General features: G+C 41.2%; 2 protein-coding genes across 5 annotated transcripts; one reads left to right on the top strand and one right to left on the bottom strand.

The window, feature by feature from the left end:
- Positions 1–362: 362 nt before the first annotated feature.
- ido1 (indoleamine 2,3-dioxygenase 1) lies at positions 363–2,994 on the bottom strand. Its single transcript, XM_029509868.1, has 10 exons — positions 2,902–2,994; positions 2,313–2,408; positions 2,116–2,235; positions 1,879–1,997; positions 1,754–1,768; positions 1,569–1,668; positions 1,265–1,382; positions 1,130–1,181; positions 887–1,035; positions 363–784 (listed from the first exon to the last, which is right to left on the bottom strand). The coding sequence occupies exons 1-10, from the start codon at positions 2,992–2,994 to the stop codon at positions 363–365; spliced, it is 1,284 nt and encodes a 427-aa protein (XP_029365728.1).
- Positions 2,995–4,747: 1,753 nt separating this feature from the next.
- Positions 4,748–11,165, top strand: rhobtb2a (Rho related BTB domain containing 2a). 4 transcript variants are annotated; one of them, XM_029511419.1, is made up of 10 exons: positions 4,748–4,971; positions 6,857–7,058; positions 7,210–7,313; positions 7,388–7,573; positions 7,666–8,606; positions 8,711–8,829; positions 9,321–9,471; positions 9,577–9,665; positions 10,366–10,471; positions 10,960–11,165. In XM_029511419.1, the coding sequence occupies exons 1-10, from the start codon at positions 4,910–4,912 to the stop codon at positions 11,163–11,165; spliced, it is 2,166 nt and encodes a 721-aa protein (XP_029367279.1). In that variant the 5' UTR covers positions 4,748–4,909. The 4 variants fall into 4 exon arrangements, with proteins under 4 accessions (XP_029367279.1, XP_029367280.1, XP_029367281.1 ...); XM_029511420.1 differs by having other exon boundaries at positions 6,648–7,058; XM_029511421.1 differs by having other exon boundaries at positions 4,748–5,016; positions 6,648–7,058.
- Positions 11,166–14,205: the final 3,040 nt, after the last annotated feature.

Genomic DNA, 14,205 nt, shown 5'->3' with positions numbered 1-14,205 from the left:
ATAGTTAAATATTAAAGTCAAACACTGTCGCATTTTTAAGATGGAAAAGATTAACCTTTTTTATTTTCTAAATTTCAACTTAACTGAGTCTCACAAGCTTTTCTCCAAAAGTAATATGGCTTAACAATTATCCTTGACTATCAGAGGACTGGAACAGATGTCTCATGAATTTTCGTTCCAGCTCAAATTCAAGAAGGAATTAATTGTTGAATTTAAGGGAGAGTAACAACAATGGTTCATATGATGGCTTTTTAACAGACACAGCAAAGCTCCATGTAAGACAACAAAGGTCTGTCTCTCATTTTAATGGCATACTGAACTGAATACCGTGGTAAGCAATCAGCGATCATTTACTGCCTGCTTTATGTGCTGTTGTTGAACTGCTGTGCAGTCTCAGAGTTCACATCTTTGCTTTTTTCAAGCAGGAAGGCATCTTTTGTTTTGTCTCTTACGGTCTTTAGGAAGATCATGATCCCAGAGCCTCCAGTGCCCCTCTCCTCCAGTGCAATAGGTGCTCTACTGATCGTCTCGCATTGCAGGTCCTGGCTCTGGTTACGGATTTGTCTTGCACGGGCAGCAGGTACAGTGATGAAACGGCTGACAACATTGATGTGGTAGTTGCGCAAAGCCAACAGTTTTGTTACACAGAGATGAAAAGCCTGGTTCAGCTGTTCATTGGCCTGTTGCTGCACGAAACTCCTCAGGGAGGGCTGCAACGAGATGTCCTGGATCAGCTTCTTGTGGGCAGGTGGCATATAGTTCCTCATTCGGGTTAAAAAGGCACCTGAAAGAGGAAGTATCATCACAGTCAGTGTTTTCTGTGGCTTCCCACCTCTGTGAATTCAAAGGACAAATAAAAAAAAACAAAAAAACAAGTTATCTGTACCACTTTTTTCTTCATGTTTGACTCCGAGAAGTTCATCAAAGCAGTGCAGCAAGCTGCTCTGTGCAGCACTCCCCCCTGAAAACTCCATCGGTTCTGCCTGAACCCCTTCATAAATCAATCCCTTTGGCATACTGGAGTTATCTTTCCACCTATTTATACATACATGAACAGACATATACACATTTCAAAAATATGTTCCACTGTAAAATTAAATGACTAAATGGAAAGCCAAACCCTCTTTACCCAGACAGGTAGATCCTCATAATGCCGTAGAACACTGAAGGCTCCACATGCACTTAAGAAAATTTGAATTTATCATAAAACACTTGTTAAAAATATGAATATCAATAAATTTAACTATGTGATATGGGCGACTACCTTGCATCAACTTGAGGGTATCAGTCATGTCTTGTATTGATTGGCTGATGACCTCCAGAGCTCTGGCCACGGCCTCAGTTTCACCACAGCGGACACCGTTGATCACAGTGGGAATACTCTACAACACAGATGCAGTTCATTGGCGTTTGTTTTTTATTTCCTTGAATTATTTCTTTGTTTTTAATTTGACGTTAATAGTCTTCAGTCAGCAAGTCAAACACAATCAGTCCTCCTCAGATTTACTTTTTCAATGCATGCATTTCAACATTGCATGATTTGGATTTATTTTTCAATTCATCTTCACCCTCAGTGCAGGAACTGCTGCCAACTCCACCAACAGAGTGACCATGAAGAAACCTCGCACACTGTCTCCTCCTGGGAGGCTGACCAGCAGCTCCAGGTTCCTGTGTTAGGTAAATAAACCTATAATAGCCGAATATTGTGGTACATAATGTGAAAACACCTGAATTAAAAGGCATATTTACTCACTCCATGTCAAAAGGCCTGGAATAGGAGATATGGAGAAGCACATGGAAAAAAAAAACAGGGCAGATTTGTATCTCTCACATATACGGGACATGATCAAACCACCTGCAGATGAAAACTGGCCTCACCCCTGAGGGTCCTTCTTCTTCCAGTTGGCCAACACTCCATCAGCATGGGTGAAAATTGGTGGAAATCCTAAGCGCTGCGACACCTCCCAGTATGGAACAGCCAGGTTACGCGGCAGTATCTTATAGGAACATGAAAATGAAACAAGAAAAACATTGATATAAATGTTACTGTGCAGGCTGTCAGAAAAAGAAAGGAAAAAGTGAAGTGTAAAAGCAAACTGGCAGACATAGAGTTACCTCAACTGTGCCCTTCTCTCCTTCCTGCCAAACATAGCCCATGGTCATCACACTGAGGGCCAGGTGGGCCAGACGTAACTCTCTGTGTTTCTGCAGGAATTCACTGCTCAGCAGTGGCATCTGAATAGAAAACAACTCTGAGCCATGGCGCCACAAACATAGCAAGCTGTCCTCACCAGTTTACTGCTACCACTTGCCTTGTAAATATGGGAGCGCAATTCGTGAGACTGCACAAGATCTGGGACTCGTACGGCAACGTCCATCCATGGCTGGTAGTAGGGGGGAAGCTCTTTCTTTGGATGTGAAGTTGAGGCATAGAGTACATCATGAGAAAATGTTCAACTGGTAATGCAAATGCTACAAGAATTAGATACCTTTATTTTATTTTGACTTTAAAGGCCTGTAAGTTTATATTTCAAATTCCCTTAATGCTGTTATGGGCAGAGTCATGTTGCAAATGTGATTTTGTAAATGCCTGCTGTCTGCAGGAATAAAGATAAATATGGAAAACAAACATTAGCAATGCTAAATCTCAGTTTCAGTCACGTGATCTCAATCAATAACACAGGCCACGTGTTCACTGTTTTAAAAACACTAAATTCGGAGAATCACATCTGTGTCCCTGACTAAACAGGAATCTTTGGATATTTTCTTATATTAAAGTGAATGCTTCCAAGACAATACGTTTTCCTGGCAATGGCAGTCAGCATGAATCTGACGGTGTAAAATTTGTGAAAAAAAAAAAGAAAGAAGAAGAAGCAAGAAGAGAAGAGCTTTTCCACCTACCAGAGGCTCAGGGAGGATGAAGCCGAGCTCATCAGAGACATAGTAGGAGTCCAGACAGAAAGACGTTTTGAAGTCTGGATCAACGGCAGCCATAGAGAAAGTAAGAGAAACCCAGAGACAGCAACAATCCTCTGACCATCTGAATATTTCAAGAGACCCTCACCTGACTGGACTTTGGTACAGAGTTCACTTTCAGCGTCATCAATGATTATGCCTTACACAACATTTATCACTCACTCGTGCTGTTGCTTAATTCCAAGTAAAAAGGAGCCCATTAGTGCCTGCACTTAACTTTGTGAAAACTGTTTTTTCATTGTTTTTAATAATTTTGGCCCTGTCAAAAGCCATTAAGCAGTTGCTTTACGAAGAATAAACATCAGCACATGCTACAGAGAAGCATTTTCTTTTATCATTTACATTGTTTGTCCATGGAAAATGGCTGAGTGGTCGAACATTAAAAACACATCCAGTCCAAATCTGTTCTGTCCTAACTCCTCAATACTCCCTGCATACTGACAGCAAAGATAGACGTTCATTCCTGTGTATCGTTTTTATTTTAATAATTTGTATATCATCTATTGGTTTAGTAGGTATTTTTAGTATACATTTTATTTGTCTTATTTGTCCAGCACTTCCTGTGACCCCGACAGATAAGCACTTGAAAATGAAAATTAATGAATATTTTAATTTACGACTACTTCGGTTTCTCTGCTGGTGCAATCTAGCATTGATGAATTGATTGACTACTTTAAAGTTAATACAAGACAATTACTTTTTAACAAAATTGTCACAAAATCATTTTAAAGGAAATTATTCCATTTGTTCCAAGATGAAAATTAGAGACAGGGTTGCCAAAGTGTAGGTTGTCAGCCTCACCTACTGGAACAGAATGAACATTGCAGGAGTTATATAAAACAAAGAACAAAGATAAAATGTGTTAACTTCTGGTTCACCATCATTTGGTCCTCCAGAACACCAAAAGGCTATTTTACTTTGTGGGTTGGCTGGGGTAATTTAGATTTTAGGTCCTGGAAGATGTAAGATATATAGACACTGGATTCCCCAAACAGCTCAACAGTATCAGCCTGCCAATAAAAGCCATGACTCCGGTGTCAGCATGGTTAAAAGCAAGAAATTAGCAATTTTCCTAATCATTAAGAAGCATAATACAGTTTTGGATAAATATCTGTGAATGTAACACATGTTGAGTTATCTCATTGAGCTGTAATTGTTAAGGGTTACTGACAATATAAGGCTAATAAAGATTCATAGACCTAATCATTCAAATCAAGCTTGTTCATTATCCATATGGAGCTGGCAGCTACCATCACGGTAGCATCATTAGCCAAGAGAGTTATATGAGGATTTGGTAAAAATAGAAGAAATAATATGATGGAATAAAAAAGAGGATTTGTAAGCCTCCTTGTCATTTGACAAAGAAAATAATCCAGTTGTGGTTATTTACTGCAGTCAGTCAAGTCTCATGCAACACACACACACACACACACACATAAAAGTTGTGCAGGTTACTCTGTCTGCAGAACCAACTGAGAACATAGTAGTAGCTCCTGGACTGAATGGGAAAGCTGATTTGTCATGGTGAAATCTGTGGTGTAATATTTATTTCAAACACAAACACAAAGGAAAGTGTGAGAGTTTGAATGGAGAGCCTTCCAGCAGAGTTGGACCGGGGACAGGTCTATCTGGAATGGGATTTGTGTGACTTTAAAGTGGATCAGTGTTTTGTAATGATTTTTTTCCCCCCTGGTCTTTGCGCCTGCCTATTATTAGCTCCGGAGGCCTCACAGTAAGTGGAGGTGGTTCCATGACGGAGCTGCAGCGCCGCAGCGCACCGACAGGCTCCGGTTCAGCCTTCGGCGTCATCGGACCCGTCCAGCGGAAGCTCTCCAGAACACGTCTGCTGTCGGCCGCCGGTTTCCCAGCCTCGTTCACCTGGCCTCGAAGATGAAGTTAAATACGAGCTGCCGTCAGGTGCAAGCCGCATCCGATGGAGCCCTGCTTTTTCTCTCGTTCGTCGAGCAGCCCGATGCAGCACTTCCTTATGTTGCGGTAAGGAGGGAGGGAAGTGACACATATCCTCCAGGGCTGCTGGTGGTGAGTTTGACTGGGGGGGGATCAAACTGCTTTTGATCTGCCAGTCTCCGGTTTTTGTGTTGAACACTGAGCCACATAAACAGGCTCAAGAGTCAGTGACGGGGTGTTACATAACGTGTAATGCAGCAGAGCCTCATGACTAGTGTCTCGGTGGTGGAGGGACTGTTCGGTCCTCCTGGTAGGATATGCACAATTTTGCCATCTTTGTTACGGATGTGACAGTTTATTTTTTTGGCGATCTCTGCAGGAGGACAGACTGAAGGCGCTGCGGGACTTTTATAGAGTATCGGACCGTTTTAGAAAAAAATGATGAATTAAATCGCGAGTTGCGCAGTGTAGACTCTTAACAGGAATGAGCAATGGACTATCTGTCTCTATTGTGTCATCCAGGACCAGCCTAAGGTCAGACTGTCAGATGTGTGTGTGTATATTTATAAATAGATGTAGCCTACATATGAAGGGAGTGGGACCCAGCCCACAGGGATGCAGATGGGCCAGTCAATGAAAGATTGATTTCATGAATGGCTGCGATGCGAGAGACCATTAGGAGGAAGAAGGCAGCAGCCTGGAGGTTTAATCTGTGCGATTATTGTGTATATCAGAATATAAAAGTCTTGTTGCAAGAGTTAAATGCTGTTTTGTCGTCGTCTGACGTCATCAGAGAGTCAGGCCTTTGGTTGTAGTGTAGGTGACCAATAGTGATGCGTTAGTGAAAACGGGCGCAGATGCGTCTTTATAGTGAGGTCCGGGACAGGGACACAAAGTCTAGCTGGTTTCATTCATAAGAATATAGCAGTATGCGAGAAGGCGATATAAATATGAATGACTATTCTGATCAAAGGTTCCCAGTGCAGCAACTCTTTTAAGGGAGGGGTAGGATGCTGACGCAAAAGTCAGCTGGTGAGCCGCTGTTGAAATGCACAGAGCAAACAAGACATGACTAAGTTTAGGACATTCAGTGCACTGTTCTCTTGTGTTCTGTGGTGGTAAAAGAAAAACGAGGAGGGCTGCAACAAGACAACAAACACAGCAGTTCCTGTTATGTTGCTTTTGTAGAAGAAGATGAACAATCTTTATCAGTACAATTCATATAGGATTGTCTGATATGAACCATGACACACAGAGACACAGATCACAGTTCCCTAGGAAATTGGGCTGGGTACCCAAATCATACGCCACCATTTTCTTGAGACAGAAATTCTTCTTTAATTATTCTCTCAGTTTCGTTTAATTAAGGCGTATTTGTGCAATCCAGGTTTCTAATGTTCACTGTTATGAATTAGCACTGTGCTGATTGAAGCCAAGTCAAGGTTTCTGATATTGTAATATAGGAATTGCAAAGAGGAAAAAGTATTTTAGGTTTGCAAATGTGATGGGATTACAGAAATATGTGGACAGGATTGTATCAGCTCTGATTAACCCATAGGAGACAAACTGTTCATTTTTAAATGAGTAAGTGTTTTGAAACCAGCTATGCTTTATCTTTCTACTTAAACTAAAGTGCTATGTTAAGATAGTCATCCTATTACTTTATCATATTTTATGGTATATGAATTGTAATCTCCTTTCTTTTTTTTTTGTGTAACGGCCCTTTCTGTTTGCTTGTCCCTTTAAATTTTTTGCTATATCAGGAACAAGGACACGGGAACTTGTGAATGGGCACGGGGAAGTCACGAGACCGTCCATTGATAGCTCTGCAGGCAGGAAAAGCAGTGCAGATGATGAGGAGTAGTCATAGAGTCAAATATCCACATCGATCCATGTTCCTGTACTTTCCAGGACAATAGTTTAGGATTTCTGTTGCTGATGCAGCATTCTGTGCTCCTTTGTGTTCGCACAGGTCCCAGTTGACAGATTCTGATATGGACTATGAGAGGCCTAACGTTGAAACTATCAAGTGTGTGGTGGTGGGAGACAATGCAGTTGGAAAGACCCGCCTTATCTGTGCCCGGGCCTGCAATGCCACGCTGACTCAATACCAGTTACTCGCTACACATGTGCCCACAGTTTGGGCCATTGACCAGTACAGAGTATGCCAGGAGGTGAGTGTGCAATACTCAACTTTACTAAGATCTAAAGATTAAAACCTGTTTCTGTGCATTACGGTCTCACATAACTTGACTACATTGAGATTAAATTCTGATTTAAAGTAAACGGTGATTACATACACATGGATATATTATCTCTTGTTAGGTATTAGAGAGGTCCAGGGATGTAGTGGATGACGTCAGCGTGTCCCTCCGGCTCTGGGATACTTTTGGAGACCATCATAAGGACAGGCGTTTTGCATACGGCAGGTGAGTAAGATTCACTGTTAGTCCTACGCTGCTTCCTGAGTTCAGAATTTATTTGTCCCATGTCTTCCCCTCAGGTCTGATGTGGTGGTGCTGTGCTTCTCAATCGCCAATCCCAACTCTCTGTACCACGTGAAGACCATGTGGTACCCTGAGATAAAGCACTTCTGCCCCCGTGCTCCTGTCATCTTGGTGGGCTGTCAGCTAGACCTGCGTTACGCTGACCTGGAGGCAGTGAACAGGGCACGGAGGCCTTTAGCAAGGTAATGGGAATTGAATGTTTGAAAGTCAGAGGTTGAAATTTGTTTTGATTTACTCTTGAATCACTTTAAATATATATTCTTTTCCTTTCCAGACCCATTAAGTCAAATGAGATTCTTCCTCCAGAGAGAGGCCGAGAGGTGGCCAAAGAATTGGGAGTGCCATATTATGAGACCAGTGTAGTTGCTCAATTTGGTGTCAAGGACGTTTTTGATAATGCTATCCGAGCTGCGCTCATCTCTCGCCGCCACCTGCAGTTTTGGAAATCTCACCTCAGAAATGTGCAGCGGCCTCTCCTTCAGGCGCCCTTCCTGCCACCAAAACCTCCCCCACCTATCATCACTGTGCCTCCTCCCCCAACCACCACGGAGGAGCATCCAGTTGGTCTCCTGGAAGACCCACACTGTGCTGATGTCATTCTGGTTTTGCAAGAGCGACAGAAAATCTTTGCACACAAGATATACTTGGCAACATCTTCTTCAAAGTTCTATGATCTATTTATCATGGACACTCAAAATGAGGAGACAGAAAGGCCCCCTCGGGGTCCTCTCTCTGGCCGAGAGCTGCTAATGCGTGCTGCTAGCTTTGATGTGTGTGAGAGCAGCGATGACGGAGACAGGGCAAACCTGAGGGCCTGCACCAGCGACGGGACCTTGAAGGATTCTGAAGGGGGCCGGCGGGGCAGGATGCTCTCCTCGTGGAGCAGAGCCTTTGTGAGCATCCAGGAGGAGCTGGTAGATGACCCTCTAACATACAGCCCTAGGCCCATGACTGTAGTGCACATGGACCAGTCCATGCAGCTTGGTCCTTTCCGAGCAGTACTTCGCTACCTGTACACAGGTCAGCTAGACGAGAATGAGAAAGAGCTAATGCACATAGCGCACATTGCTGAGCTGCTGGAGGTCTTTGACCTACGGATGATGGTGGCAAACATACTTAACAATGAAGCCTTCATGAACCAAGAAATCACCAAAGCCTTCCATGTACGGCGCACCAACAGAGTCAAAGAATGCTTGGTCAAAGGCACCTTCTCTGGTGGGTGTAAATCATGAAGCTCCATTTGTTCTTGTGTTCTGCTTGAAATACACAGGCGCCACCAGTGTCTCGCCTCTGTTTTGTAATATAACTCTGTTTTGCAGATGTTGTTTTCAAACTGGACGATGGGACGATCATGGCTCACAAGCCTCTGCTCATCTCCAGTTGTGATTGGATGGCAGCTATGTTTGGCGGGCCTTTTGTGGAGAGCTGCACCAAAGAAGTAAGCCACCTTATATTGCTGGTTCAGTGGGCTAATTAGACCAAGAGCTCACACACAGACCTAAATCCATCCTGGGTAAAATGATTTCAGTGGTGTTCCTACTGCCAGTTGGGACATAAAGAAGAAACATTAAAATTTGTATTATTTTGTAAGTACACAAAGCATACCAGTTGATCTATTGACTCATTGAAGTACGTGGTCTGTGTACACAATATAATTTAATTAGAGGATTGCAGGTCCATTGTAATAAAATTAGTATGGGTTTTATGATCCAAACATACTGCGGTTCTCTGAGGTCATTTCCTTAATAATACAACTGAAAGATACTATAATAGAATACCTCTGCAGGTACAGATATTTTTAGATCAGCTTTGAGACATTAAAAAAACATTTTTTATTTCTTATTACATTGTTAATTTATTTTAAGTGTAAAGTAGATTTTTAATGCGAAACATAATAAAGGCCGACTGGCACGTGTTCCTGTTTCTAAGGTGCTGTTTCCCAACACAACTTGCAGCTGTATGCGGGCTGTACTAGAATATCTCTACACGGGGCGGTTTTGTTCTCGTCCTGACTTAGATGCGATGGAACTTATTGTTCTTGCCAATCGCCTTTGCCTCCCTCACCTGGTTGCACTTACAGGTATTACTTTTGATATAGTTATTACTTTGGAAACCACAGGGCTGTATTTTAGAAAATGCAGTGTGTTTAAATGCCAGGAGTGACTCCCATTTATGCTTTTTTCAGAACTCTACACAGTAACAGTATTGACAGAGGCAGCAATGATGGGGGCTGACATTGATGGAGATGTGCTGGTGTATTTGGATATGGCCCAGGTAGGTGTGACCTGTCAGTCATTTCTGAATACGAACTACTAAGTAGAGCACTTATGTAATTCGTTGGCAAATAGTAATTTTTATTATTGAGGCCATTTCTCTAGGAGAACTGCTCTGGAGGCGCTGAGGTGGAGCAAGAGTAGTAAAAAATGCAGTCTCAGTGTGCAAGTCAGCAATTTGGCAAAATTAATGGCAAAGAATTGTCGGGGCAGTGGACATTCAGGACATTAGAGTCAGGCTCTGCACTATAGTTTATCTTCTCATTCGGACTCAGATGTGCTTCACGTTCAGCAGTTTCACCTCAGCTTCAATTCATCAGTGATGCATACAAGGCTGGCAGTTTGATAAATGACTAATTTATTTGGTGATATGCCCAAGTAAAGCACAAAAGTAAAGTCTTTGCTCCTTTACTGTCTCAGCTGCCAGAATAATGTCAACATGCTAAAATTATTGTATTGATGTTGGTATTAAGGTTAGAATGTAAATGTATCGTATTTGGTACAGCTGACGGCCAATTCCCAATGATTTATAGCAGCAGAGGCTGGTGGATGTTGATAAAACTCTGAAAACATATAAGGATGAGCCAAGTCAGATTCTGAATCTGAGGTCACCTAAGGTGTCTGGAGCCAAACCAACAGTAAAAAACCATAAGAGTTCATAAGTACAACAATGAAAAATAATACATTTTGTGTGTTGGAAGTTCCATGGCGCCCAGCAGCTCTCTGGTTGGTGTCTTCACCACATCTGCACCAACTACAACAGTGTCTGTCGCAAGTTTCCCCGAGACATGAAGGCCAAGTCTACAGGTAATACACATGTGACCTGGGAGCAACTATTAATGTCCGTTTGTTCATACTTAACATTGACTAGACATTCAGTTTGACAACTAAGCCACCCAGGTGCTGCAGCACATGAAGACTTGTGTGTCTTGGTACTTGGCAGCATAAAATCAAAACAGGTTGAATGGTCAACATTCGATGAAATCTGTAGAATTAGTACAATGTTTTCTGTGCTTCAGAAATGCTCAAGGGCTCCCAAAAACCAGGGTTATTACACACATTGTAATGCTGTCACTGAATTTTGGTCCTATAGCCAAAATAATGAAGTAGCCATCTTTACTTGGTGAATTCTCATTTTGCTGTCACACATGAAATTAAGGCCCACCATATGAAACTTGAACAATGTTTAAATAGAATATTACAAAAAATATATATATATCTTGGATGTACTTATTACAACTGATGCGTGCAGCCTCCAATATAGCATTTTGCTAAAACAGATTATTCTGATACAGAGAACCAAGAATACTTTGAGAAACATCGCTGGCCACCTGTGTGGTATCTTAAAGAGGATGACCACTACCAAAGAGCACGCAAAGAACGTGACAAGGAGGACTACCTATACCAGAGACGGCAATGTAAACGCAAGTGGCTCTTCTGGAATCTCCCTTCCTCGCCTAACTCCAACTCTCCCTCTTCTGGCTCGTCCGCTGTCATTTGACCAAGTGGTAAGGTCAGGTCCACACTGGAGTGCGTCAATGTGGATGCGAGTTTTAAAAGATTGAAAAGAAGATAGGCACTTCTGACTAAGTACAACCCAATTATTCAGGCACACAGTTTCTCCTCCTGTTTGTTTGCCGCTGCAGTCAAACGACACTCCTCCAGGTTTGCAAGATCAGCTCAATGTGGCAGTTAAAGTCTAGTTTTGTTCCTTAGATTTTTAGCTCGGTGAACATGACACTCAAACTCAGTGATTGTTAACCTCACTGAAATATGGCACAGTGTAACTGGCGCAAATAACAACTCACATTGATTGTTAGATGTTCCACCTTCTGAGTTTTTAAACGTCCAACTCTGCTGGCACAGAACTTTCCACCTATGATCATAGATATCATCAATACACCTGAACTGATAACCAAGTGCTGCTTATCAGCTGCAACAACCAGCAATTCAACACAGAACTTACGTCTCAGAGATATAACACTTTGCCCTTAAGTGTTTGTACAATCTACCAAACTATGTGTACAGTATGATTTCATCAACAGGATTTAACAATAGTATCGCAAGGAGTCATTTACTTAAAGTCATTCACTCTAACCATGCAGACTATGATCTGCATGCATAAATGAAAATACTGGCAAGTTTATTTGTGTACAGTCGTTCTGTTTTTAAATGTTTGTGTACAGCTTGCACAGCTAATAGTGATGTAAGTCTGGACACAATCTGCATTTACGTGTTGTGATCTTGTGATTTGTGGCCTCTTGTCACAAAAGGGCTTTCGTTTACATGAATGCATTCAGTGTCCTGAGACACAAGAGATCCCAAATCAAGGAAAATAACTGTATTTTCTGTAAAATGCCAGCAAAAACAAACCAGTTTGCTATTATTTCCTATGTGTTGCTTGATGAGGCTTGTTGGCACACATGTTTTCTGAGTCCTTCAGATTTACCTTGAATGATCCCATCAGCTTGATCACTGTCATCCCGGAGAACAACACATAATGCATCTCTGAACCAACTGCAGCATTTTCAGAGCTGGAGTGACCACATGTACGTCACCATTCCCCTGTGACGGTGTGTTTGATGCATCAATCACTGGTGGTTATTTGGCCTTTAGAGACTTATATTAGTTATTAGACGATGTCCCCTGATTGTTTGCAGTTGGCTGTGTGAGACTTGTAAATGCAAGAGGCTTCCTCATGCCTGGGTGAAGTCATTCATATTCTCTTACACACCTTGAGCACTTTCTGGACTCTTCTCCACAGAGATACACACAAAGACCTCCAGTAGCAGCGTCCTGATGAACGCCACTAAAGACAGTATGGTGTCATGACATGCTGCAGCAAATTTTAAAAAAGACCTGTGGAGGATACAAGACCACAATATTTAAGAAATTAAAAAAAAAAATGTTGTGACGAGGTTTAGATCAAATCATTGTTGTGATTTGTTTTTCACACCTCACAGTATATGTTGAAGATTGTCATCTACCTGATTGTTGATTTGTAGGATGAACTGCAGCATTATTTGAATCTGTAACCACGGTCCTGAAATGAAGAGGGGTACTATTGTAAATTGTACAAAATACCAGATGAACTGCAAGTAACTTGCATCACTCTAATGTGCAGTTTCCTAATATTGTGCACTGCTGGCAGTGAGCAGAATCGTACAGTATTACTGAGTAATACATATAATAAATATAGACTTGCATTTAGTTACTGTGCAGCTACAAACTGTTGCTGAAAATAACTGAGTATCCATCGTGCTGAACATGAGTTACATCTGTTATATACTGTAGTATACATGCAAATTACAGGCAGTTCAAATGAACAGTTGATCAATAGTAAAATAGGATTACAGTGCAAAGTAGACACATCTTTATATAAATTAAATTGCATATTGAAAACTTAAGGTACTTTCATAAACACACCATGTTATCAAATCAGTAAATTCTGATTGTAGCATTTGCTTTGCGGCATATGTTAAAGAAAGGCTTACTTTAATTCTGCATATGATTGGTTATACTTTTCCATACAGTAGACAGATATTAAATAGAGTTCAACAAAGAGTTTCAAATGATTAAGTGGTATGAATCAATTCAGTGACAAAACCAATTTCTTGCTTGTAATAACTCCTGACCTAACTACACTGCATGAACAGGGCTCGCAGGAGAACAGATAAAGTTAATTCATTGTCATTTAAAGTGTAAGCTATAGATAAGTGATGGTGCTGGTGCTCTAAGCAGTAGCTTTAAATTGTTTTCAATTGCATTATTTTTTGTCTATTGCCAATTGAACGTAATAATCATTATTTTGGATATCATAATAGTTCAAATGTTCAGGTGCGCATGGTCACACATTAGACAGAGGGATGAGCCACCAGTAGTGTTTTAGAGCCAAATTTACTGTCTCTGAATGTTTAATTTATTCAAAAAAGATTCATTTATAAGGTTTTCACACCAAATTTGGTTTAATACAACATCAGGAAGATCTGCCTTTGTTATAATTTGCTTTGGTGGTGTGATTGATAAAATTCATCGATTCATGCATTTCATTCCTCAGTGTTTTGCATTTCTCACTTAATCTACTGCTGATGTTTTGCATCAACAACACCTCATGCCTTAATGTACAGTGTAGTGTAAGGTATCGAATGTAAAGTAGTGTAACTATGAATACTAGTCTGCTATATGTTAAGTTACCATGGTGCTCTCTAGGCTGTGTGTGCGTTTGTAAATTTACATAACCCGTATTTTGGCTGTAAAGCAATCAATCTGTGTGTGATTTGAGGAGCCTGATGAGTGTGCTATAGTTTGAAGGCTGCATAGTGTTTATGACTTTTAAAAGACAAAACACAAAACTAATTATAGACTCTGATCATCAAGGTCACACTAGAACAACACAATGACAAACCATAATGTTATGACATTAACCATGAAATGAATGCAGGGATTTAAATTTTGTTTCATTATTTAAAAGCTGCTTTATGCTAATGAGCTCCATTTTTTTGGAGTCTGCATAGTTACAAATTGCTGAGACAGTGTGGCCA

This window comes from Echeneis naucrates, chromosome 9 (genome assembly GCF_900963305.1).
Source record: "Echeneis naucrates chromosome 9, fEcheNa1.1, whole genome shotgun sequence".
In the NCBI taxonomy this organism is placed as follows: domain Eukaryota; kingdom Metazoa; phylum Chordata; class Actinopteri; order Carangiformes; family Echeneidae; genus Echeneis; species Echeneis naucrates.
The sequence above is the reverse complement of the archived record's forward strand: the minus strand, read 5'-3'. Positions and strand labels throughout refer to the sequence as shown.

Coding starts and splice junctions, on each gene's coding strand:
- ido1 (XM_029509868.1), bottom strand. CDS start 2,994: ATGGCTGCCGTTGATCCAGACTTCAAAACGTCTTTCTGTCTGGACTCC. Junction 2,409..2,901: donor TCATCCTCCCTGAGCCTCTG/GTAGGTGGAAAA, acceptor TCACATCCAAAG/AAAGAGCTTCCCCCCTACTA. Junction 1,036..1,129: donor ATGAGGATCTACCTGTCTGG/GTAAAGAGGGTT, acceptor ATGTATAAATAG/GTGGAAAGATAACTCCAGTA.
- rhobtb2a (XM_029511419.1), top strand. CDS start 4,910: ATGGAGCCCTGCTTTTTCTCTCGTTCGTCGAGCAGCCCGATGCAGCAC. Junction 8,830..9,320: donor TGGAGAGCTGCACCAAAGAA/GTAAGCCACCTT, acceptor CCTGTTTCTAAG/GTGCTGTTTCCCAACACAAC. Junction 9,472..9,576: donor TCACCTGGTTGCACTTACAG/GTATTACTTTTG, acceptor TGCTTTTTTCAG/AACTCTACACAGTAACAGTA.